Below are 24,460 nucleotides of genomic sequence, written 5' to 3' on the forward strand. Positions count from 1 at the left end.
TCCCGCCGCCCCCCTGCACTCAAGACCTGAGGAAATCCAGCCCAAGTTCGCCGCGATGACTGTGCTGCTGGCATCGGGGTTTCTCCGCGGCATCCCTGCCTCTGGACCGCCTCACCGCTGCTCGCTTTGAATCCTGAACACTGGGTTAAAGCTTAATTCTCATGTCGTGGTTGCTGGGCTGCTGCTTTCCTGTGTTTGGCGATGGGAGGTGGAGGAAAAGGGATTGTCCGTGAGTCAACACTGAAAATGTGATTAGGAGGAACTGCTTTCACTAATCTGTGTCTAACCTTTTAGTCCATGTTGGCCTGTGACCCCTTTCAGCTTTCAGATCGAGCCTGATTAGGTAAGTGTAAATTATTCACTCGGGGCGAGGGAAGGTGGATGGAAACCTTTTACTCAGAGACTTACCTACGATCTTGGCCTCTCTCATGATGAGAAATGATGAGAAAGTTCAGCTGTAAACTAATTCTGAGCAAAGCAGCATTTGTTTACTTGTTGAAATCTGTCCGTACGAGGCGTCTGCAGTCTGTCTGATTTCCAGGATCGCCGCTGAGCTGAGTGCCTGTGAGTTGCTGTGGGACGTCTCAGATGACTACAGGCTGTAGCAAAATATAGCGGTCTTATTTATGATCTTCAGAGAACTTTTTTTTTTTTTTTAATTCAGAGAGCTTCCTCATCACACTTCAGCACATTGCCTTGATCATTTCACAGTTCCTCAGACATTAATTGCTTCATTTGCTCCTGCTTTTTGATTTTTTCTCCCTAAATACCCACCAATCTGCAATATTGCAAGCTACCTGTAGCATTTAGGTGGGCAAGATTCCCTGCTCTGGCAATGGGTAAAGCAGCTGCAGCTGCATGAATCGCCTGATTCTCAAGCAACACATTACGATAGATATTGCTGATAGTTGTAAGAGGGTGCACAGCCCTTGTGATGGGAAAGGAGCTAGTCCTTCAATTAAGAAGATGTCTTTTGAATTTGATAAAGCTTGTGTAATATCCGGTGTCTCCCTCTGTTGTGGCTTTGGAAAAACTGCTTTGTCAACAGGATCCCTTAGCTGCTTCTCTAGGATTAAAGCCTTCTCCTGCTGCTGCTGCTGCTGCTTTTTTCCTTCAATTAAGGAGAACTAATTGCTGAAAATCTGCAGTACAAAAATCCCAGTACAGAAAAAATGCCTCCCTGGGGGTGGAGGGGGAGGACGTGTTTTCCTGTGTGTGCAGGCTAATGCATGTTTGTGTATGGTGCGTGTGTCTGTCCGCACACTGAGACGGGAGGACGAGAAGCAGTGCCACACGCATCCAAACAAGCCCTTTCTGGTGAGTGCCAGAAACTCCCTCCATCACCCTCCCTCCCCATAAGGCTCATATCTCATCCAAAAGTTTCCTGTAATACTTCGCCCAGTTCTCAGATCGGTCAGGAGCCATGCTCCTGCTGGCGCTGCGCTGGCTGCTGGCCAGCGGGTAGGAAGGACGGCGTGCTGGTGGCAGTGATGTGGCACCGCGGGCAGCCAATCGCGCACCCGAGGCACAGGCACCGAGCCTGCTCTTGGCGCTGGTTCTCCCAGGGGTGATGCAAAGCTTCTCCCTCCCTTGGTCGCTCCATGGCTCTGCCACTCAAGCTGAGCTCTCCAAAGGTCAGGCCGTGCTGCATCGCTCCCCAAGTTTTCCAAAGACTCCAGCCTAAGCAGACAGACACATTTCAGCAGCTCCATGCGCTCCGCAGGCATTTAACATCATCCTGCTCTCAGCATTTCTCTCTGGGAATTCCTAAAATGCTGAATAATGGGGAATGTGGATTACATCGTGCTTTCTGTCGGGATTATACGAACCTGCCGCAGGCTGGGCGATGTTGGTAGCCCAGCTAGCCTCCTTGTAGCACGGAGGGACAGTGGCTACAGCAGGAGGTTAAAACCATGCTTAAACTTGGGTTCAGATCCCTCGAAACTGCAGTTTCAGGCAGGTACTTTAACTTCTGGTGCAGCAGAAAACTCAACTGCACGAATGAGGAAAATAAAAATCAGGTGATTCCTCTGAGCCACCATTTCTATAGGGGTATTTTGTGGGCATATACTTACACATGTATGCCTAACTTATGTATTTCATGCGCTTTAGTCTCATTACAAATAATTGAGGGAGGGCTTATTTCAAATGAAACAGAGGTAGTTATCTGCATGGGTTTGTAAGCACTGATTTATTTTTTGGTGGCGGTTGAAAGAATGGCCTTTAGTAGTCAATATCCCTTAGTATTTTGAGTTTGTTCTCACTTTAAAATATTTGTTTTCAGACCACCACACTGGTCTCCTTATGGAAGCAGCTGTTTCTCTCTGGCATTGAGACCCCATGGAGAAGCCGAGGAGGGGGATGGCTCTACATATCCATGAAGCCTGGATACTTCTGTTGGTAATCCCTGGTTTGGTGACTCCGGCTGCCATCAATCATGAAGACTACCCTGCTGATGAAGGGGACCAGACCTCCAGTAATGACAACCTGATCTTTGATGACTACCGAGGGAAGGGCTGCGTGGATGACAGTGGCTTTGTGTACAAACTGGGAGAACGTTTTTTCCCGGGACATTCCAACTGTCCCTGTGTCTGTACTGAGGATGGACCTGTTTGTGATCAACCAGAATGCCCTAAAATCCACCCAAAGTGTACAAAAGTGGAACACAATGGATGCTGTCCAGAATGCAAAGAAGTGAAAAACTTTTGTGAATATCATGGAAAAAATTACAAAATCTTGGAGGAATTTAAGGTATGAAACACTTACTTCAGGATTTAATATTAGTATGATACAGGACTTGTTGGGGACTCTCAAAGGCACTCAGTATTTGCTTATTGCTGTTAATCAGAGATGAAAGCAAAGGTCTTTTTAACTGTGCTGTAGGTCAGGCTGATGTGAAAGCTGCCACCTCCAGCCTCACGTGAACTCGGTGAGGGCCAGTGATGAGTGGAAAGTCCCAGAGCACAATGCCAGCCTTCCAAAGTGGCTCCTCAAACGCCCTCTTTGCTCAAAGCATGAATCGAGTTGGACCGCTGGTGGTGTCTGTAAAAATGGTGGTAAACCAAGATGCTGGGTGCTTTTTAGGAAACCCCCTTCCAATTTGGATAACAAAAAAAATGATGGCATGGTACTGAGAGCTGTGATTCATAACTATATGAGAATGCAAGTAAGTAGGTTGCAAGCTATATTTAATATTTGCATTGCAGCCGTGGTAAAGCTATCTAGAATGGCAGAAGATGAACTTCTAGGCAGATGACCATCTCAGGTACAGAGAAGCAGGGAGTTTAATTATAATAGTAGAGTGCCTATTAGGAAAGTTGTGAAGAAATTCTTCTGAAATGTATCTTAGAAATAAGACCAGATTTTCAAAAGCCATTACCCTTTACACAACCTACATCTCTCACTCTAGTAAGTTTGATTACATGTTTTCAATTCTGCTAAGGAAAACAGTATTTCACAATGAAGAACAGGGTATGTAAAGGCAATAGGTATACACAAGTTTCTGCTCCCCAGTCACGTGGCTTTAAAATTCATACCTCCTTAATTAAAAACAGCCTGTAACTCTTCATGGCTGTATGCCCAATCTCATTATACACTTGCAAATTTATTTTATTTTCTGACAATGAAAATACTTCCATATAGGTCTTAATGCTTCACAAATTCTCATAACATAGATTACAAATCCCTTTTTCCCAGATTTTTATTTTCTTTTTCAGTGAAGGTAGTATTTGTTTCCTTTCTGCTATTATATATGGTTTGTGTTCATCGTTTTCTGTCTGTCTGTAGCTGGAATCACTCAGTATGATCAAGACAGTCTAGAGGCTTAGGCAGAAAACAAATAGATGAGGATTGTATCCTCAAGGGCCATCCAGCTCAACCTGTTCTCTGCTTTGCAGAGGAACATGAAGATGCTGATCTTGTGAACTGCTTGAATCACAGATTCTTATTGCCCTATGAAGACCAGCCCAGCTTCACCCCACAAATATCATGCTCGAGTAGTCTTGATTTGTTAGTGGGGAAAAGTCCCACACCTGGGCGTAATTCTGGCACGTGGTCAGGTCCTTACGTGAAAGCTATCAGGAGCTGTTTTGGTGAGATTTTAGGAAAGCACTGGGAGAACAATGAGATGGATCTTTTCATTAAAGTATCTCTAACGTGAAAAAAAGTACAGAAGTATTTATCACGTTTTCTGAAAGAAATAATCCTGCTCATTAATGGATTAAAGGGCAGAGAAACAGAATTCAGGGGAGAAAGGCTATTAAGGGGGGGTTAGAGCTGTCTGATTCAGAGTTTGTTGTGTTCAGCAACTGCGGGGTGTTGTGTAGAAAGCAAAGCTCCAGTGTCCCCAGAAAGAGGCACAGTAGATGGGGGCACATCATTCTCGCATGTGGTAGCCTTCATGTAGGACTCATGTGAGATCCTTCATATTTAACTCACTTCACAGTCAAGCTTTTGAGCTGGACCTGTGTTTTACAGAGCTTGATACCTTGTGCAACAGGGCAGAAACTGATTTTTTTGGAAATCTATGTGTTTACCTAGAACAAATATTGAAACTCTTTTCCTCCTAGAGATTCAGGCAATCAAAAATTGCTGTGCATTTCCAGGAGTACCCAACTCTGAGTTTATAAATGCTGTAGGAAAGAAAGAACTTCCAAGATTCAGGAAATTGCTGCTATAAAGCCAAACCTTGACTTCATTGAGGCATCTGGGTATTTTGCTGTTTGCTTCAATGGAACACAGATAAGAGAATCCTAGAATCATTAAGGTTGGAAAAGCCCTCCCAGATCACTTGGTCCAACCATCCCCCTACCACCAATGTCATACACTAATCACCAGGCCCAACCTTTCCTTGAACACCCCCAGGGACGGTGACTCCACCACCTACCTGGTCAACCCGTCCCAATGCCTGACTGCTCTTTCTGAGAAGAAATGTCTCCTCATTTCCAACCTGAACCTCCCCTGGCACAACTTGAGGCCATTCCCTCTAGTCCTATCACCAGTTACCTGTGAGAAGAGGCAGACCCTCAGCTCCCTACAGCTTCTTTTCAGGCAGTTGCAGAGAGCAATGAGGTCTCCCCTGAGCCTCCTCTTCTCCAGACTAAACAACCCCAGTTCCCTCAGCAGCTCCTCACAGGACTTGTGCTCCAGGCCCTTCTCCAGCTTCATTGTCCTTCTCTGGACACACTCCAGGGCCTTGATGTCCTTCTGGTAGTGAGGGGCCCAAAGCTGAACACAGTACTCAAGGTGCAGCCTCACCAGAGCCGAGTACCTGCACTTTTACCTGCCATCTCTACAGGAGAAATCCAGAGCAGTCCATAGGTTTTATAGGCTCTGAGCTCTGCTCTTCTCTCACCCTGTTGGATTTATAAGGTCTGCAGACTTTCTCAATCCCATTCCATGCACATTGAGCTCTGTCTTTGCCAAAGAAGAGAGGCTTTCCCAGTCATTCCGACTCAAAAACAGACCGCTTCCAGTGGAGAGAGTCACTGTATTTTGTGGGCTTGTAACCCTTTCACCTACAATTTGCTTTTGCTAATATGTAGGTTTTGAATCATCATCCGTAGAAGTGCTCTTCATTGCTTAGCTACAGCTGAAATTAACTTTCATTTAAAAACCTTTTGCAAGTGTGTGTCTGTGTGTGTGCATACAAACATCCATACTTGCTCTATTAATACTGCCGGGACTGACTCATCGTATGGAAATTTCAGCTGCCTGATCTTTGCACAAATTAGGATTGTATTTTCTTTGGGAAATCAAAAATTTTGAGAGGTTTCAATTTGGGAGAATTTTGCCATCTTGTTTTTAGGTTTCTGTTTAGGGTAGGGATGAGAAATCCAAATGCAATTTAATCCTTTTATTTACATACCAGACCATAACTGTGACTATCTCTTGGTAAAAGAGTAGCTCTAAAGACCCATTTCCTGAATACTTAGCTTCCTTCTAGTGGGCTGATTTCGGACCTCTAATCTTTTTGACTCATAGCAATCATAAGCACAAAAAATAAACATGAAAACAAGCCATCTAGCTCCGACAGCTGTCCAAATGTTTATGCTTGTGCCCCTAAATCATTAACACGTACGAATGAAACGCTGAACTGAACTTCAGTTGTAAATCTAAAGCTGTTAGGAGTCTTTCTGTGTGCTTTGTAAAACCTTGTGTCCCTTACAGATGGCTTAGTAACCCTGTGTAGGATTTCCACAGCTCTGTGATGGGTCCTAGGAGATCTCTGAGGGCTTTAGGCTCCAGCTGCCCATACAGAGCCTGCCTCATCCCCGCGGCTTGCCTGAAACTTATCCGTGACTTCTGCTGAGGCTGTGGCCAAAGGGGAGGGCTGGTTGCTTTCAGAGGCTTCCATCCGTCTCTTTCCCAACCTCATTTTCCACTTCTTTCCTTGCTGGCCTCAAATCCGGCCTCCTGGGTCTCCTCCAGTCCCTCTCAGAGCGAACACGGGGTGATGGGTGGCTTCGGGGTCAGCATGAGGGATGCTGCAAGGCTCAGGCAGTCCGGCTGCTTTCCCCGGAGAGATCTGGTTGGGACTCTCAGGGTCACTTAGCAGCTTGCTTGTGTTTTGATTTCAGTGCTGGAGGTTAAGGTCCAAGTCCCCAGTGCTCCGCACTCGCCTGTAAAGCAGGAATCTTTGAGAGAGGTTGCCAACCCTCCCCTTTCTTCGCGGGGAGAGAAAATAAGCAAATAAATCAGAGAGCAGTCTTGGTTATTGGGAGTGCACATGGTTGTGTGTTAAATGAATGTTCCCAGACAGCAGCTTATGTAAAATAAAGGAGACAGCGCACCGCCAGCGTGATGAATGTTCATTGGCAGCTGATGGAGAAATGGTGCAAATGTCAGTGAGACAACAGTTTTCCTAAGTGCTGATTAGTTTTTACACTGCTGCAGAACTTGCACATGCCTACCCGGGTTAGTAAATACAGTTTATGGCGGGGGTTACGGTACATGCGTAGCCACAGCTGGGAGCCTTTTGTAAATGTTTAGCTTGTCCGTTTGGTCTGTCCATAATCTCCCCTGAAGTTCCCGGTCTCTCATCACTGAATATAGGCATGTCCAGAGTAACCTTTACGGACCTATAGGAATATGTGGCAAAACATGAGATCGTCAAGCTGATGTTTTGAAAGGTTCTCCTCATTTCAGACCAAGCAGCTGGGAGCTGCTCCCTGTCCCTGCAGGACAGCAGCTCCCCGTGACATGGTTTTCTGTAGCATGGTGTCATGGTTCTCAAAGCCAACAGCAGAAGATTTGTGGCCACAGACACTAAAATATCTCCGTTTGCCTGGCAGGGCTTTGGGTGAGTTATCCTTGGGAGGGAAAGGGAGAGGTCTCGGCATCACAGCTTTGCCTTCCTGGCAGTATTTAGCTTCATCCTAAGGCAAACTGTCCACTGACTTGAAAAGAGCCAGGGTTTCACTCCTGGAGTTCTCCTGTGTTTTTCTGTCATGGTGTTTCCTTCCACTGTATCTTTGTCTGCATATCACCTGTAATCCTTCAGCCAGGGCTCCTGTAACTCGCTGACTTTATGTCTTCTTGAACAGCACTTTGCACAGTAGGGATCACAGCTCTAGCAGGGATCTTTGGGGTATAATCAGGATCCAAAATAAATGAGGGACTGTATAAGCATAGCATTATCATATACTAATTCTCAGCTCATTATGGAAACCTGTACTTTGGAATAGCAGCACCTCCTTCTCCTCGGTTAATGCTCTTTAAAAAAATGTTTTATTAATGCAATTATCTTAATATAACTTAACAAAATAATACCCTTCCTGAAAAGGCGTTAGCAGAGGCAGGAGCTCCTTCAGCTGCTCTCCCAGCATCGCTCAGCCCCTGAAACACAGCGTGGCCATTCTGCCGCTGGATGAAAGGAGGCAGCGAAGACAAAAAGCGATTCCCCACCCAGCAACCGTGCCAGAAGCAGAAATTAAGCAGTACAAACCACAGCCGTGCCCTGACCACTGCTTAGACCACCAGGAAGTGCAGCCTTGTCAAACAGGAATGAAGCCACTGGGATGCTCCCAGGGCATTACTGGTGGGACAGTGCTGTTAGGTGAGCAGCAGGAGGCAGCTGCAGCCCTCAAGTGCAAGGGCAGGTAAGGGCAAGAAGTGCCTGGGATGCTTTGGGGATGTCTGTCCTCACACCACAGCAGCCACGAGGCACTTAGGTTAGGTGGTAAAGGGGAATTTTACCACGTGTGTCACAGGAAGTGATCGCTGCACCTACTCTGGAGCCCTTCCCCGGTGAATTGCAGGGTGGCTTCTACACTTTGTAGCAGAGGCACAACTCCTTCCATCCGAGAAGCTTTTTAGGCCTTTTTTGGAGGCATTAGACCTCCAAAAAAAAAAAAAAAAAAAAAAAAAAAGTAGGGAGTTTCTTCCTGAGCTTTCTCCTCTCTGCTATGAATGTTCATTTTCCTGGTGCACCACAGCAAACACTCAGATAGTCACAGGCTAATAACTGCAAGAACAAGCATTAGTAAAACCTTGTGGTAGCACATAACCAGTGATCCAAATCACTAGTAGTTTTTAGAACTTCGCTCATAAATTACAAGACACTGATTACGAACCCAAGCCAGCATGGGGCCCATATTTTAATATTAGCTTTTTCCTCTCCAAGATGTGTACAGCAGTTTGTTTCGTTCTCATATTATGACTCAAACAAATGGGGCTTTTTTTTTCCCTTCTTGTGTGTTCTGCAATTTCACATACGGCTAGAAAATCATAATACAAAAGAAATTTCAATAACGTGCCTGCACTTTAATAAAAGGAGCCATGAACAATGCCAGCTCACAAGATAGCACACAGCCATTGAAATCAGACAGGGGAAACAGAACATCAGTCAGATGGAAAAGTATGATTTATTATCTCCCTCCTGGCAAAATTACAGTGACAATGTCTACGCAAAGGAATCTGAAATTACTGACTTACTGTATTTCTGTCATAATTCGTACCAAGAAAACATGCTAAAATAGATAGGCATGTCATATATCGATCTGTAGTGATAGCTATTTTTTTAATCATGTTATAAGCTTAGCTACTGGTTCTATAACATATATATTACATTATGCACAAGTATGTTATTATAATAGGCAAAAGACAATGGGCTGTATTGAGAATTCGGCTACAAAAAAGCCATGCTGTTGTTTTCCCCAGCTTGCAGGGATATATGGAGAGCCGAAAAGCTCACAGCTCACGGGCATTGGGTGCGCTACAAGCATGTTCTCTCAAAGCTCCCCTTTGAAATGGATGAGACCCAAAGCTCAAGCATCAGCACGATGCAGAATCACCAGGAATTGTTTTAATCACAGTCTATCATTCCTCGGGGCCATGCAGAATTTAGCCTGTACATGCAAACCCAAGGGATTGGGATTTTTCCAGTAAATATGACCCAGGAACAAACACGTGCCCAACATTTGTACCGCCAAAGCTGTGGCTGTGCTTTCAGAGTTTTGCTCCAGGAAACAGCCTGTCAGTGTTGCTTGCATCCAGAACTGGGGCATGTCCAGAGAGCTGGGGCTACTGAGAGAGAAGCTATCTAGCTGCATGCCTAGAGAAGGTAAAACCCACTTTGTGGCTTCCAGATATGCTCAGGGAGGCCAAGGAAAGACACATTTGTCCCTTGGCTTGCTCAAGCTATGTCCCTCCATGTAATCCAAGATATTTCTTCAGAGGTGGTGAGCACGAGGTCCTCTGGTTGTCATCCTGTGAGTAAGGATGTAGCCCACAGAAATGTTGCCAAGCGATGGGCGAGATGTTTTTAGGCAACTGTTCCCTACCAGAGCAAGGGGAAGCGCAGGTGTGTGTTTGTTGCTACTGGAATGTGCACAGAGCTGCATTCATTAAAAATAATTCTCAATTAGATAATTATCCTAGATATTGTTTTTTAAACTATAATTAGATAAGTCAGTTAATGACAATGCTCAATCTAGTTGTAAAATAAAGATACACTTGGCATTAGGCTTCCTTACTCTTAGTTCTGTGGTGCAGTTGAGAGAGGATTCTTGGGGAATGATGAGAAATTCAGCTTGCTTGCAAGTGCATCAGGATTTGAAAAACCTACACAGAGGAGGGCATCTCCCAGTCTGGTTGCCTGTGGTCATCCTGGGCAGGAAAACCTTCTTGACAGGGGGTTAACTCCGTGTATCCTCTCATCACAAACAACTTATTCAAACCCTGACTGGGGAATAAAACCCATTTTCATTTCACATCCTTCCCTCCTGGTGCTCACAACTAAATGTGGTAACATCCCCTGTGGGCCAGACACCTCCCCGAGGCTGCTGCCTTTTCTGCTGATGGTTTAAGCAATGGCAATAGGAATGAAAACTTCGGCTTCTCCCCCAAAGTGTTGCTCACCACCAGAACCAAATTGCATGCTGAATCCCTGTGCTCCCATTGCCAGTGATGTGTGGCAGAAGAAGACATCCCCCTTGCCCTGTGGCTTCCTGACCTGAGGGAGGAACAGATTCCAGCTCTCCTTTGCCAGGACAGTGAGATGTTCTCAGGTTTCCAGCCACCAGCACAGGGTTAAGGGGGGGGGGGGGTTCTGGCCTGTTCATTGAGGGCAGCCCAGGAGATCAGCCTTCCCTGCTGTGCATACATGTGCAGTGGGTGCAGGGGAGCAGTTTTCCCCATGGTAAACATCCTACATGTGAAGTGCTGATGGGACAATTTGGAAAATGCCCTCTAAAAGTAGAGCTGCTTTATTCTGGGGGCAGGTTTTCTGCTGCTACGAGCTGCTGCAGCTCTGTGGATCTCAGGTGGCCCTTTGGGATGTTACACCGGTGTAAAGTTTGGTCCCAGCCAGATCCTCTTCTGTGGAGTTTGCTTGATGCTGACCTCAGGTAAGGATTTGCCTGAGGGAGCTCCCATGAAGCCTTCACCTTCCCTTGACTGCCCTGACCCAGCCAGGGTGATTTTTTCCAGCTGCCTGAGTGATACCCAGCCATGATCTGGGTATGTTGTGAGGGAAAGTGGAAAGGGACAGAGATGCAGTTTTCCTCCCCAGTGACATCTGGTTATGTTATACATCCCTCCCTGATGCAAATTCAGCATTTTATGAGCATGTAGAGCTGATCTTACCAACTTCTTCCATCTTTTGGCATGAATGAAGAAGGAAACAGAAAATTCAAATGTGGGGAAAACTCATGTGAAAGGGCTCAGCTTTCTGGACAGGTCTTTGGGTCCCTTCCCCTTGCCCCAGGAGGCTTTCTCCTCGACGTGGCTGCTCTGGCAGCAGCAAGAGCAGACAGGAAGGGAACAGAGAGCAGAAAGCTGCCAGCTGGGCTCGGTTTCCCTCCTCATATTAAAAGGAGCTTAACAAATGTGAAGCACACGCAGACATTTTGCCCGTGTCCGAATGGGGCTGTGCATCCACCGTTTGAGCTGCAGGCCCATCTGTCATAGCTGTAACCTTTTGAAAGGAGTCCTGGTCCCTGTGCACTGGGCACGTCTGAACTAAAAAACTATCGTAATAGAGTCATAAAAATTATCACCAAAGTAATACAGACCTCGGTTCCCTCAGCCCCAGGGTACGCGAGGTACAACTATTGTCAGGAACAAAATGAGACATACATCAAAACAAAGGGAGTGTTCGTACAGAAGTGCAGAGTCATGTTGTTATGGAAAGCTCCACTGCTGCTCTCGGGGGAAAAAAGCAATCACGGGACTGCAGATACGGAGCACCCATGGAAAAGGGGCGAGGGCTCGGCTCAGGGTTGTCTCTGTCTTGTCAGCTAGTGGAGAAGTGACTCTTTCAGACCCAGACCTGGTTCCAGGAGCCTTATAAACCCCTCAGTTTTTGTGGCACGTAGCAAATATATGAGTCCAAAGCCCCTAATGCCATCACGATCCTGAATCATCTGATGTGGGCCCAGGATGCCCATAGTTGGGCACATCTTCTGTGCTTCTCTGCCTCCTCTGGCTGAGGGATCTGGAGTAGCTCCCCAGGCAGTTTCACAAAAGGATGGCAAGAATAATGTTGTGTCAGCTATGGACAGGCATGCTCTGGGGTTATGGGGGGAGAAACATACATGACTCGGGTGGGGTTTACAGCATCTTGGTGCTTTTCCGTTTTCAGTAAGCCTGGAGAGACTCCTGTAGCTGTGACTAGACAGCTACCAGTTAGGGATAACCAAAAGGTAGCTTCGGTTGAAGAGCTGCAGCATCTATAGAAAGAAAGAAGAAAATAAGGCAAGTCATCTTCAACCTCGCCGTGGTGTGACTGCATTGAGTATGGAGTGGAGTCACCACCTATAGAAAACGTTTTCTGTAACGTATTTGTCTTGTCCTTCCCACTGAGTGAGAGATTTGCCGTGGCATTTCAGTCTTATATTGGCAATGGTTGTGTGTCTGCGTGCCGGGGGCCCCTTAGGAAATGAGGGTCTCCTCTCGGCATCAGCTCTGTTGCTCCTTGGGATCCAGCTCCTTGTTTCAGCCCATCTGCAGTATGGTGCAAGCATTTTTCAAATTTTGGATGGCACAGCTCATTTATATTGCTGGTTCTCCATATAAGCCAGATACAGCTCCACTTTTTCACTGCAAATAAATTATCTAATGACTTAGTACTTTTTCCCTGTTGCAGAGTCATTTGCAACCTGATGGTGTTTTCCGTCGCTGTGCTTGGCTATAATCACTCACCGGATTGTTTATTTGAGCAACTTTCCACCAATGGAAAGTCCAAGTCATTGCAGTTGCCAGAGTGTAATTGATGCTGTGTCTCCGATAGCTGGATGGATGATTTTATTTTTTTAAGTGACAAAAATTATGGTGATTTTTGCCCCATGCCAGTTACTCTATTAGTGCATGCACACAAATGCAAAGCCTTTTACCAAACTTTTAACACAATCTAGGCAGTTATTTATGTGCTGCTCATAGTAAAGACAAATGGAGCAGTCCAGAACAGAAATTTCAGTCCCGCCTTCAGGTGGGACTCGCTACACAGCCTGTTCTCTGCAGTTTGGCATCTGCAAAATTTCTCGCTTGTAAGTATCCTCTGAACTTCCCTGCAATCTCTTGCTAATCTGCCTGAGATCACAGGCAATTTCAATAACAATGAAAATGATTCTAATTTCAACTCCAGGAGTATCTTCGATGAATGCTATCCCAGTTTCTCTTTATTCATCTCCCCTGGTTTATGACTTCCCACCTCGGCTGTAATGCGGAAACTGTTTTTTCCACCGATTTTATTCATCAGGTTCTTTTTAACTTTCTTCGTTCTCTTGCTTCCTGCCAATAAATTCACCACCTGAAACTGTAGCTACAGAAATCATCTCCATCAGAATTGCCATTGTCCTTTGTGTCATTAAAAGTTACAGCTCCTCTTAAGATGTAAGTGCCCAATTTGACAGACTTCACTTCGCATCGCTCTGCTTTTCCTGCTGTTTTATCTGCATAGAGCAGGATGCCATCAGTCGAGTCTGTCTAAGGAGAGAGGCTGAAGGCAATTATCCCTGTGAGCACTGGCACAAACTTTCTTGAAAGCCAAAAGATGGAGAAATGGGCAGCGATGGTGGTCTTCAGGTTTCCTTCCCGTGCATTTTTACCTTTTGCAGTATAACCTAGAAAAGGCATATACTTACGTTCCATTTCCTTCTCAGTGAGCTAACGTGCTTGATTGAGGCTTCCAGTGATACCCAGAGTCCTGGCATCTTCTTTGCATTTGCCCTAGGTTGACGGATCCTTGAGTTTCCATGGGGCTTGGAAAGAAACTCCACTGGGATAATTTCTCTGTTTGTTTTATGCCACTTCAGATTCCAGTCAACCAAGCAGATCTCTCCAGTCATTCCACCTGTTTTGTAAATATACCTATTTGACTGTGAAAAGCATTGCAGGACCCAATAGCAGGTCTGCTCAGTTCAGTGGAAATACTTAGATTGTCTTCTACTAACTCGAGCAGCCCCGGGGCGATGATCAGTACGTGTCTATTGTAACATGATTAGGTGGCTGTAAACACTGCCATGGAGCCTTTCTTTTTCCTTCCTCAAAAGAAATGTCAAGTATTTGTGATATAATAGGCGTTGAGTTTGTAATGCTCTGTAGTTGTTTGCTGGTAGCTGCGCGTAATCGATAAAGGGCTGTCGAGCAATAGTCAGACAGTACAAGGACACAGTCCTTTCATGACCACATCTTGGGACCCGGTCAATAAGATGAAGTCTTTGAGTCTGGGATCATGGGGCATTCTTGCCCTCTTCAAGCTTGGCCAGTTTGTGTATGAAGGGGGAATAGAGCAGCCCAATAAATCCTAATAAGTGAGTAAGTCTCAGAAGAGATGACTGGAGGTTAACTGCAAGAATTTGCAGTAGCTTTGAGCAGCCTGCACGCTGCCTCCAGCAAAGGTGTAAACCTTCTTCCACAAGGCTGAAAACTCAGCTATGGAGCAAGCACCATGCAATTGGGTGTCTTGTCCTGAAAGGGTGAGGAGGGCTCCACAGTGATGGAAGTGGCTGTGCTAAGCGTGCCTGGAGGAAATCAGGAGCTTCACCCAAACTTGAGTGAAGGCAGCTGGATTAATCACAGCTGGTGGCAGGAGTCTGCAGCCTTAAAACTTGGCCTGAGAGCTCTTCTAAGATACGTGAGAGCCGTCATATGGGACTGAAATGAGCATGCGTGGGGACCTGAGGAAGGGCAACAGGATGCTTAGCCTGGTGACTGCAAGCAGAGCAAAGAAAAAAAGGAAAATCACCTCTGATAGGCAGAACAAACAGGTAAAAAAAAAAAAAAAAAAGTTTCAATCAGATGTCTGCTGAAAAGTTTTTCACTTGTCTTAGGCAAACCATTCCCTTTGCACCCCTAGAGGCGTTTATATAGAAGGAGCAAAGAATGACTGATAAGCTCACCCAGACAGAAATCCTTATTGGAGCCAGCAAAGAGCTTTTAAGGGACGGCTGTAGTATATTATTTCTTATATATATATGTGTGTTTACTACATCCACTGAGGGAGAATTGTTACTAGTCAGTAATAAGCTTTTGCAGGGCAATCTCTGTGTCACAAAAAAATCTTTTCATATGTTTGGGGCAGCAGAGAGGTGGCTTAGGATGGTTTAGTTGTAGACAAGGCATGAGCTAAGAGTGAAATATGGGTGAAATTCAGCAAGCATTTGGGACAACCAGACTTCAGGGGGTAGCTGAAATGTCTCAGATGCAGTAAAGCTTAGGCCTGCAGAAGCTTGTTGCGAGATCTTACCTAAAAGCTTGAAGTTCTGTGTGATCAGTTGTTTGTGTGACTGTACCAGCTGCCTTGGTTTAGAAAAGGTTTGAGATCTCTTCAGCTGGAGAAAAGCATAAAAGTGTAGATTTAGACACTGAGATTTGAATTCATATTTCCATTTTCTGTTCTCCACCTCTCCCTTGAGTTTGGGAGGGATAGCGTTTTAGGCTATTCTCCTGAAGAATTGTTTGATAGAGCGATCTGTCTCTCTGTCCACCGGGCTTTTTGGATGACTTGAGCCCTCAACCATAGAGCTCTCAGAGGTATGAAATTCCTGGAGGTTATGAATCCTAGGGTTTAGGGAAGGATCTTTGGTCCCAGCCCTGTAGGAAAGGCAGCCCGCATTCACCGTGAGGAGTGGCTGGATGACATTAGCAAGTCTAATTCCTACGTGTGCTGGCATTTGCTTCCAAAGAGAGGGTGAAAATGGTGCAGAGCTGGTGTGTGTATGGGAGCAAGAGTAAAGATTAGGAGATACAGTATCCACATCTGGTTTGGTCTCCTGATTTCCTCTGCTCACGGTGTATCCTGGTTTGCATTGTGTTTCCTTTGCTGCCTTGTTTGTTTGTTTGTTTATGTCATCTATCAAGATTATCATTATGTGCTCAGGCACATAAAATCTTTATTAGCCATGTGTATTCTCTATTCTCTGTTTTAATTTTCCTTCCCTCCTCCTTTGTTAATGAACTTCGCTGGCTGCAGATGTTTCCCGTTTGACAACACCTGAGACCAAGGTTTTCCAGTTGGGCTGTGAGCTTAGGTGAGGCTTGTAAGCAAGGGTGTCCAGGGTCTGCATCCTTGTTTGTGCTTTTGTGCTCTCTCAAAGTGACCGGTAGGAGGAGAGGTGAAGCAGAGCCAGTGCTGAGACTGAGAAGGTCATTTGGGTGCTGATTCCCACTTCCTCTGCTCACAAAAGGCACCAAATGGTGGTCAGGTATCAGCCACGTCTTCTTCCCAACTTGGCTTGTCTCAGCCCCTGCACAGACAGTGACATCAAAGGTCTTTCCTCGCCAGTTCTCCTGAGGGTCATTAGTGAAAACTGGGTGAAAAGGCTTTCAGGTGCTTTGCACTGGTTTCCCCAGGTAATGGGAAACGTGGTGCTGCTACCTTCAGCAAAAGGTTTGCTCCTCTGGTTTAATGATAGGTCTGTTGCCCAAAACACACCTTGAAATTAAGGGTGTAGGGGTGCAGCTGGTGTGTGGGTCTGTATCTGTGTCCGACTGGGCACTGGGAACTTCCTTTCATGTCAGGCAATGGTGAGAAGAAAGTTTCTGCACCAATATCTCTCAATGTCATGAAATCCTTCCTAACAAATCTTTCCCCAGAGAGTCTTCCAAGAGATTATTCTGCCATGGACAGGTGCAGTGTGTAAATCACCTTCTGGCCCAAGCCTTTTATGATCCTTTAATCTTAACCTTTTTTTCCAGAATATCAGCTTAAGGGACACCAATAAAGTGTTTGCTCTGTCCATGTGGGAATGGCAGAGCCTCTGATTTGTGTCCTTTCTCCTTCATACTTCAGAAACCCTCCATATTTTCTCAGCTTTCTTTCTCAGTAGGGATGGGAGTTTCTTTTCAGGGACTGGTGTTAACTGGTGATGGAAAGCACCCCAGCTCCGTGGGGGATAAAACTTGAAATCCAGATTCTGGAACTTGTGAAGATTGGCAAAGCTGCCTAGCGGGTCCCTTAAAAACCAGAAGAGGAATTGCCATGGCAGGAGAAAAATAAGAGCAAACGAAGTAGATGAAAGGATTGGGAAACAAAACTTTGGGATCTTTCCCTGGTTCCCAGTTCCTTCAGTGGTTCCCAGTTTGTCAGTTCTCTGCTTGGTCTCCCTGCTGCCTATGCAGATAAATAGAGGACTTTCTGGCCTGCATCCCATAGTCGTTCCACGGGAAGTGGAGCTCCAGGGGAAATGGCCCATAAATCAGATTTATCAGTTTGCCTGGGGCAAAGTGCTTTCTGAAAGGGGTCTGGAAATAAGATCCCAAAACACGGCTGGTGGGAGAAAGTGCTGAGGCATTCATAAAATCTGTGGGCAGGAAGGGCTGAGCCGCCTGTGGAGGTGCGGAGCTGGGTGAGAGCCACCACAAAGGGGCACTGGCACATGAGCAAAATGGTCAGATTGAGGAAGGAAAGTCCTGGCGGCAAGTCCACACAGTTTGAACTTGATAGGATGGGGAAGAAGAGGTGGCTGAGAAAAGTTCTGTAGTTTGTGCCTACTGCCAAGGCCCACTTTTATTTTGGTAATTGTGTGCAGCTTTTCCCTCCTGAAAAGCTGCTTTCGGTGTCAAGCAACATCGCGGTTTATTACAGCGTCATTTTCAAGTTACCCCGACAACATAATAGCAAAAGATGTGTGTGTCATGTCTCATTTACTCAGCTGCACATTCGTTCAGGGGCATCTTCTACATCTGCTGATCATCTTCAAGCAGTAGATGGGGCGGCAGCCCTGGCAGCACATCGCACTGCTTCTTAGGATTGCGGCTGCTGGAGTAGTGGAGATGGGGACAAAAGCGAAGGATACGTCAGTGAAAGCCTCCACAAATCCAAAGATCTCTTTCTACTGCTCCATATAATTAGCGATTAAAATGAGTAAAAATAAAGCAGCAATTTTCTTATTGATCCCTCAGCAAATAGTTCTGTCTATTTCCTTCTGCATTGTTTCTTCGTATTAAATAGCCTCGAATAAGAAATGTCAGTCAAATTAATTTAGATTCCTGGTGCTTCAGACAGAAATCAAAGCAGGATTGAATGAGGAAAGATAATTAGAGAGAGGAATTCCACCTCCACAGACTTCTTCCCTTGCTCAAGGAGTGCTGATTTTATCTAAATTGCCAAAGCCGTGAGCAAATGAGAGGTGATAGGAATTATAGACTGCAGATGCTGAGACAAAGCAAGGGAAGCTTTAATTAGTGCATTTTAAGGTAGAAATGAATTTCCTGGGAATAAATTATTTGACTCAAGACATATGGAGCTTCTTAGAGGTGAACTGAAAAGCTTTTTACCTGCCAGAACCTGGGCTCGTGAGGTTGTGTCTGTCTTGGAGAAGTGAGTGACACATCACTGAGGTTTGAAACACCTGGGGATGATGCTGTTTTTTGTTTGCATCTTGCTTGTTTGTTCTGAACACAGAGGAATTCCGATTGCTGCAGATTCCCACTGATGCAACCGAAAGCAGCATTTGTTCCAGTATCCACATTTACTCGTTCAAGCGTTAGTGATGGAGCTACCATAGCTGAGGAATTGGGAGCTAGGTATTGAGCCCACAGGTACTGAAAGGAAGTTATTTTCCTTTCACATTCCCTTCTTCTTGTCCTTTCTTAGCTCTGTTGCCATTCTTCCAGCACACTTGCAAACATATAAGGATATGGGGAACCCTAAACACTGACCTTCCTATTTTTCAACAGATTTTCACAGCTTCTCCCAGAGTGAGGCAGCGACAGCTCTACCATTTGTACATTTGGAGGTAGATAGATTCCTCTTTGAATTGATGGAGCTGAAACGAAACCATTTAGCTGGGTGCTTTAATCCAAGACTCCCTGACTTCAGCAGAGTTATTCAGGCTCTTAATTACTCACAGCGGGAGGCACTTTCTCACAAACCTCGTTAAAACAGGCAGGAGTGGGGCTGGGGCCAGATGCAATGGTTATATTAAGGAGGTGTGCAGTGTCAGACGAGCAGGTGGGTCTCTCCATCAAACCTCTTTTAGACCTGGTCCTTCAGCTCGGTCTTCTTACTGACAAGACCTAAAGGCTGGCAAAAGATACACCCTCTGAGCAAACAAATACCGTGCTTGCTGGTTTTTCTAATGTTCTGGTTGCCTATTTCAGATGTTGATGTTTTGTCCTATAGGTTAATTTGTTTTTACCCATGATGAATGAATGCAGTCAAGACGTATTAAACGCTGATGTGTTTATCTTATGGCAAGCTAGAAATGTTGCAAACTTGTGAGCTGCTGGAGGAAACGGGCTAATTTTAGATTTGTTCCTAGCCCTCGCCATGCGAATGGTGTCGCTGCGAGCCCAGCAATGAAGTTCACTGTGTTGTAGCAGACTGCGCAGTTCCCGAGTGTGTCAACCCAGTCTATGAACCAGAGCAGTGTTGTCCGGTCTGCAAAAATGGTAAGAAAGTACTGTATTGGCTTTAACAAAGAGGTATAAAGGAAACATTTTCTTAAAATGTCATTACCAATGCATTGCCAGGAGATTCGCTTCCATTGGCACAGACTGGCGTTGGTTGGGGCTGTTACTCCTCCATCTATATGGGCTTCGGTTATGAGATGACAGCTACAAAAATGTAGGCTCCCCTCCCTGGCCTGTGTCATCATATTGAAGGTTTTGGGATTGCTGACTTAAGTAAGGCTTTATAGGATTAAGTCCTGATATCGGCAATGGTCATTTCACATCTTTGTGTTTTACTCATAGTCCCAAATGAAATCAAGTATATAAGGAAAGAGCAGAATCTTTGTCCCTAAATTAAGAAGCCAATGATTATTACCAAAGGCCAGGGGAAAACTCATTGAAATCAATGGCCAAACTCCCACTGGGACTGCTAAGACACTGGCCAAGCCCATAACATTGAAAGTTGTGTGCTAGAATCTCTGTACGTAGCATTGGCCCTTGTTGTTCTGCTGCAGATTCATGAATTGGAGTAGGATTCAGCAAGACTGCCAAAAAAGGCTTTGGGATGACTGAAGGTACCTCTTTGGAAAATAAATCTGTTTCCAAGAAGGTCACCCAGGTCTCGTATCGCAGCCCCTATACGTACATCACTGAAAAAGCACCTTTCTCCTGATGTAGATATGAAGACAGATTAAGAGGGGGGCTGGCTTCACATAGACCTCTTCATGGCTTTCTTAACATGAGAAGTGGCTGCTTCGACTCATCTACGCGCGTTTAGACTTTGCTGCCCATGTCTATTTCCTCTTACATGCATCACCACTGCTGGATGAAAGAGTAATGGTTGCTTTTGGGTCACAAATGAAAATGTTTTCAGAGAAATAACATTTTCAACACATTTTCTGCTCTTTGAGACAGAGGAAAAGGAAACTATTGGAAATGCAAAATATTTTTGCTAAAGGAATTGGAACAATTCTGAGCAGTCTGGGAAATTATGCCAATAGGATTGAAATCCAGAGGTCTATATTAAACCATACTCAACAGTATTATTAAAGATATCATTTAGAATTTTACGTGTCTGTTGGAAAGCAGAAAAATGTCTGTAGGAAATCTCATTAGTTTGTTGCAAGTAAATTTCAGGGAAAAGGGGTTTTGATCAGCTGTATCCACTGTCTTTGCATGTGGCCCACTGTGGTTGGGTGCAAAGTTTCCCATTGCATTCAACAAGAGCACAAAAAACTGTCATGAGGCACCCTGCTGATCAGGAGAGGCTGGGTTGGCCATCCTGGTGTCTGTACCCGTAGCTTGGTCTCTTTTGCACCTGAACAAACACTGTTGGTGTGGTTTTGGACTTTGTGTTCCCATTGCTTACAGGGCACTGTGCTGAATCCCCCTCCCCTGCCAGTTCTTCCCCACCCGGTTCACTTCTCACAAATCCAAGCTGTGAACATTGCTCGGGCTTCCCAGGAGTGCAGACTCAAAGGTGGCTTCACAGAGGTCCAGGAGCCGCTGCACCAACGCTCCACCACCATGACCCCCAATAACTAAACTCCCCCATGTCTGGTGGACTTCAGGGGCCAGTGGCTCTAGTCCCTATCATCCCGGTGACTGGGAGTGGGCAGCATCCTTCTTCCAAAAACAGAACCAGGGAAAGGAGCAGCTCCTACTGATGGGAGTGAGGACAGGAGGAAATAAAAAAAAATCAGATACCTGCAGAAGGGGCTCAGGGCATGGTGTAGTGATGGAGACCCTCAGCTAGATGCCAGGAGGCTTCATCCATGCATTTACCAAATTCCTCTACTCATCTGTTGGAGACAGCTATAAAGTTCTCTGAAACCTGGTTTAGGCAAGGAAGTACTTCTTAACATCCTCTCAAGAGCAGTCTGCATACCTCAGGGGTCTCTGGGGACCAGTTCTTGCTGCTCTGAGTTGGCATCGAATGAAGAGGAGGAGGCGTGGTGGCATGGTCATCCCTTGAGGGTATCTGCATGGGGGTTTTCTGTAGGGGAGCCCCTCTTTATGTCCCAGCCTGGCCGTGGGGAAGAGATGCCAGGACTCCCCCAGAGGGCTTTCAGCTCCTCCTGCTGCAGGCTGTGCTGACTGGTGGATATTTGGCTAATGCTTGTAATTCTGACTTTATCCTTCACAAATAGAATGAAATAATTTGCAAAGCGATAGAAATAAGTGGGTGCCAAGATAGTCTTGGTTGTCGCAGGGAACCAGATGAGCAAATTTTGTTATTCTTCTTGGATGTAGCTTGGAGAGTGGAGCCAGCCTTTGCTTCCCTCTAACATTTTGGTAACTTCATGTGAAAGAATAACAGACATTGCTGTGCCTCTTCCCCTCCCAACCCCTCTGACACATCCTAATGAATGAGGATCACAACATTTGAAGCTGTCTGCTCATCTTGAGACCATGATTTTATCTTTCAGCTTTCTACTGCAGCCAGTCAATTAAAGTTCAGTTTCACAAATGCATGAAGATAACACAAGCTGACAGTCCCACTTAAATGACCAAAATCCCTCTTTTTTTGTAATTTGTTTTTTTCTTCTTTTTCTTTTTCCTTCCATCCAGTAGTGTTTTCTTTCTACCAAAGCAGTGAAGACATTACAGTGCCACGTCTCGGTGTGATGAAAAGATTTTAGCTTAGTCTCAGTCCCTGTGGTCATCCTTTTAGATCAGCAGAGAGCAGAGCTCAAGGGCTACAGCTGTTGGGGGCGCGGGGGGGGGGGTGTTAATCCCCAGAACAACATGTAGTACAAATCCTCATTTCAAAAGCTGCTCCTTGAAATTGTGGTGAGGAAAATCCTTGTTTTGGTTTAAAACACAGCCCTGCATCATTTGCTGTGCTCTGCTAGCAGCATGGTTTGCTTGCTTGCTTAGCTGTTGCTGCCATTAACTGGAGAATAATTTCCTCTCGATACATTCAGATAGATTTTCATGCCTTTCTTAATTATGTCTTGCCAAGGGCAAAAGTGCTGTGAAGCAGTGAGGTTAATGCAAAAATCTGTTGATTCTAACGCACCTGACCTGAAGATTCATAAAAAGCCAATATCAATTTCCCTCCCTCTACTATCGTTTAAGAGCAGTCTGAACAAGCGGCTTTGGAGATTTATTCCTTGTTGTCAAAAGAAATGGAATTGTTACCTCGTGCTTTGCTAAATGCACATGGCTCGTGCAATACTGGCTCTGCTGGGCACGGGACCCGCACCGCACACAGAGCAAGCTGAGTTCATGGGGAGGCCAAAATTTAGGGGTGAGAGAAGGAGAGGACATTTTCTCCTTCGTGGCCCATCATCTTTGGGTTGTCAGAGTGCGTTTTAAGGGCGATGGCTCCAGGTGCTGTGCAGCATTTCTGTTGTGGAGATGAAAGGTCAGTGGATTTCACATTTCCTGGTAGTGACAGACCGCAGAATCATGGCCCGGAGTTTTTATTTCTAGTCATTGTGGCTTCTCCAGACAAAAGCATGTCAGCTCCTGTTAACTCTCTCCTCCACGGGACCCAAAACTTGCCTATTACTGTTAAAGTCAAGATGGGGCTGCCGTGGGCTGTGCCATCCCTCCTGCCCCCAGGCGCTCCATCAGTTGGGCAAGATCATCCATCCACCCCGCTCCCACCGAAGCCTTTCTGTGCAAAAATCCCCCACGAGGTCCCATCCTCCTGCACCTAGGGCTGTAGGCATGCCCAGGTGGTCATCATCCTCTGGTGGTGCCCAGGTGGACCCATCCCCTGGGTCCCACCCTCTTCAGATTCTGCAAAGCACGCCCTCAGCATTGAATCCAAAAATAATCCCGACATTAGCAAAACTTCATCATCATGGGGGATTTTTATGGCACAGCTGTCTCAGGGAAATTAATTTTAAAATTCCAATAAAAGCCACAATAGAATTGTTAACTTCTTTCCCCTCTCTGAAGTGTGAAATTCTTTTCAGTGCGTTTCAAAGGCGCCTTCGGCCATTTACACATACATTAACACAATTGCTAAAATACTAGACTTTGCCTTGGCACTTTCATTTTCTTGAGGGATGAACAGAAGAAGCGTTATAAATCTCTGTTTGGGGGTCTGGTTTTGCTCTTAATTTAATTTTTGTTGCCACCAACCCTCAACAAAAGAATTTGTTACACAACAAGACAGATAAAAGCTAACACGTCTGCGGTGAAATACTTCCTGGCAAGTGTTCTTACTCAGTTTAGCACTGGCTTCTGGAGGCATTCGTGATGAAATACTGGGCAGCAGGAAGACGTCTCGTAGATAATCTGTCACTGAGTCTTTAATTAAAGTTCTAAATTACCACAGTTGATCCAGATTTCAAAGTAAAGGCTCTGTTCCTGCCCTCCATGCACAAGTGAAAGATCCGTTTGACCTTCAGTAGACTTTACCTTGGGAAAGTAGCATGTATTCAGGCAAAGCTGTTATGGGTATTTATTATAATGTGCTATAAATATTAATAATTCCATACAAACATCTTCATATTTGAGGGCATGAGCACAAAACCAAATAAATAATAATTTATTTCCATGCATATGATAATTTATTTCCAAGCACATAAAGCCACATTTTACCTAAGCTTCTCCCTTAATTTGCTGAGAATATAAACTCGCTGCTCATTATTTCTCAGTTCAAGTTAATTTGAAATCAGCATTCGGCGCCCCAGCCTGTTCCTTCCGTACCACGATGTGTTTTGCCCAGAGCATCCCCTAAGGAGTTCCCCAGCCCAACAAAGCCAGGGGCAGCCTTTCCTTCACCAAATACACGGAGATGCTGCCATTCAGTCAGTGCCCAGGGCTCTTCCTTCTGAATCAGCAAGACAACCCAATCAGGGCCCAGGTACTGTGCTGTGGGAGTGTTAGTTTTGCAAAGCCCTTTGTGATTTTGGGGGAAAAAAGGCTCCATATAAATGTAAATTGCTTACTGTATTATAGGTTAGGGTACTGGATTAACAGTGCAAGTCATTAACCAATATTGACAGAAAGAACTTTCCCATGTGGTCTGTATTGTTCCAAATTATTGGATATCTTGAAATGTGCCAAGATTTTAATACCATATAATCCAGTGCCTGGACAGTAAGTTACCTGTGCTTTACTGCATAAATGTTGCTTGTTCTTTATCTGCAAGATGTGGATCACT

The 24,460-nt window shown here is 45.3% G+C and overlaps 1 protein-coding gene and 1 long non-coding RNA gene across 8 annotated transcripts in view; one reads left to right on the forward strand and one right to left on the reverse strand.

Moving 5' to 3' along the window:
• Positions 1-142, reverse strand: part of LOC118169946 — an 893-nt gene extending 751 nt beyond the window's left edge. Inside the window, exon 1 of the long non-coding RNA XR_004752386.1 lies at positions 27-142. This is a non-coding gene — a long non-coding RNA (uncharacterized LOC118169946). The remainder of the gene's footprint in view (positions 1-26) is intronic.
• VWC2L (von Willebrand factor C domain containing 2 like) overlaps positions 1-24,460 on the forward strand; it is a 38,346-nt gene that overhangs the window by 663 nt on the left and 13,223 nt on the right. For 2 of the 7 annotated variants that reach the window (XM_035331779.1, XM_035331780.1), the window contains exon 1: positions 7-2,751. In XM_035331779.1, the coding sequence (XP_035187670.1) occupies positions 2,341-2,751 (411 nt within the window). In that variant the 5' untranslated portion in view covers positions 7-2,340. Of the gene's footprint in view, positions 1-6; positions 2,752-19,205; positions 19,336-19,416; positions 20,221-24,460 lie in introns of those variants that run through there. The other 5 variants (XM_035331775.1, XM_035331774.1, XM_035331777.1 and 2 more) reach the window with 5 other exon arrangements.

This window comes from Oxyura jamaicensis, chromosome 7 (genome assembly GCF_011077185.1).
Source record: "Oxyura jamaicensis isolate SHBP4307 breed ruddy duck chromosome 7, BPBGC_Ojam_1.0, whole genome shotgun sequence".
Classification (NCBI taxonomy): Eukaryota; Metazoa; Chordata; class Aves; order Anseriformes; family Anatidae; genus Oxyura; species Oxyura jamaicensis.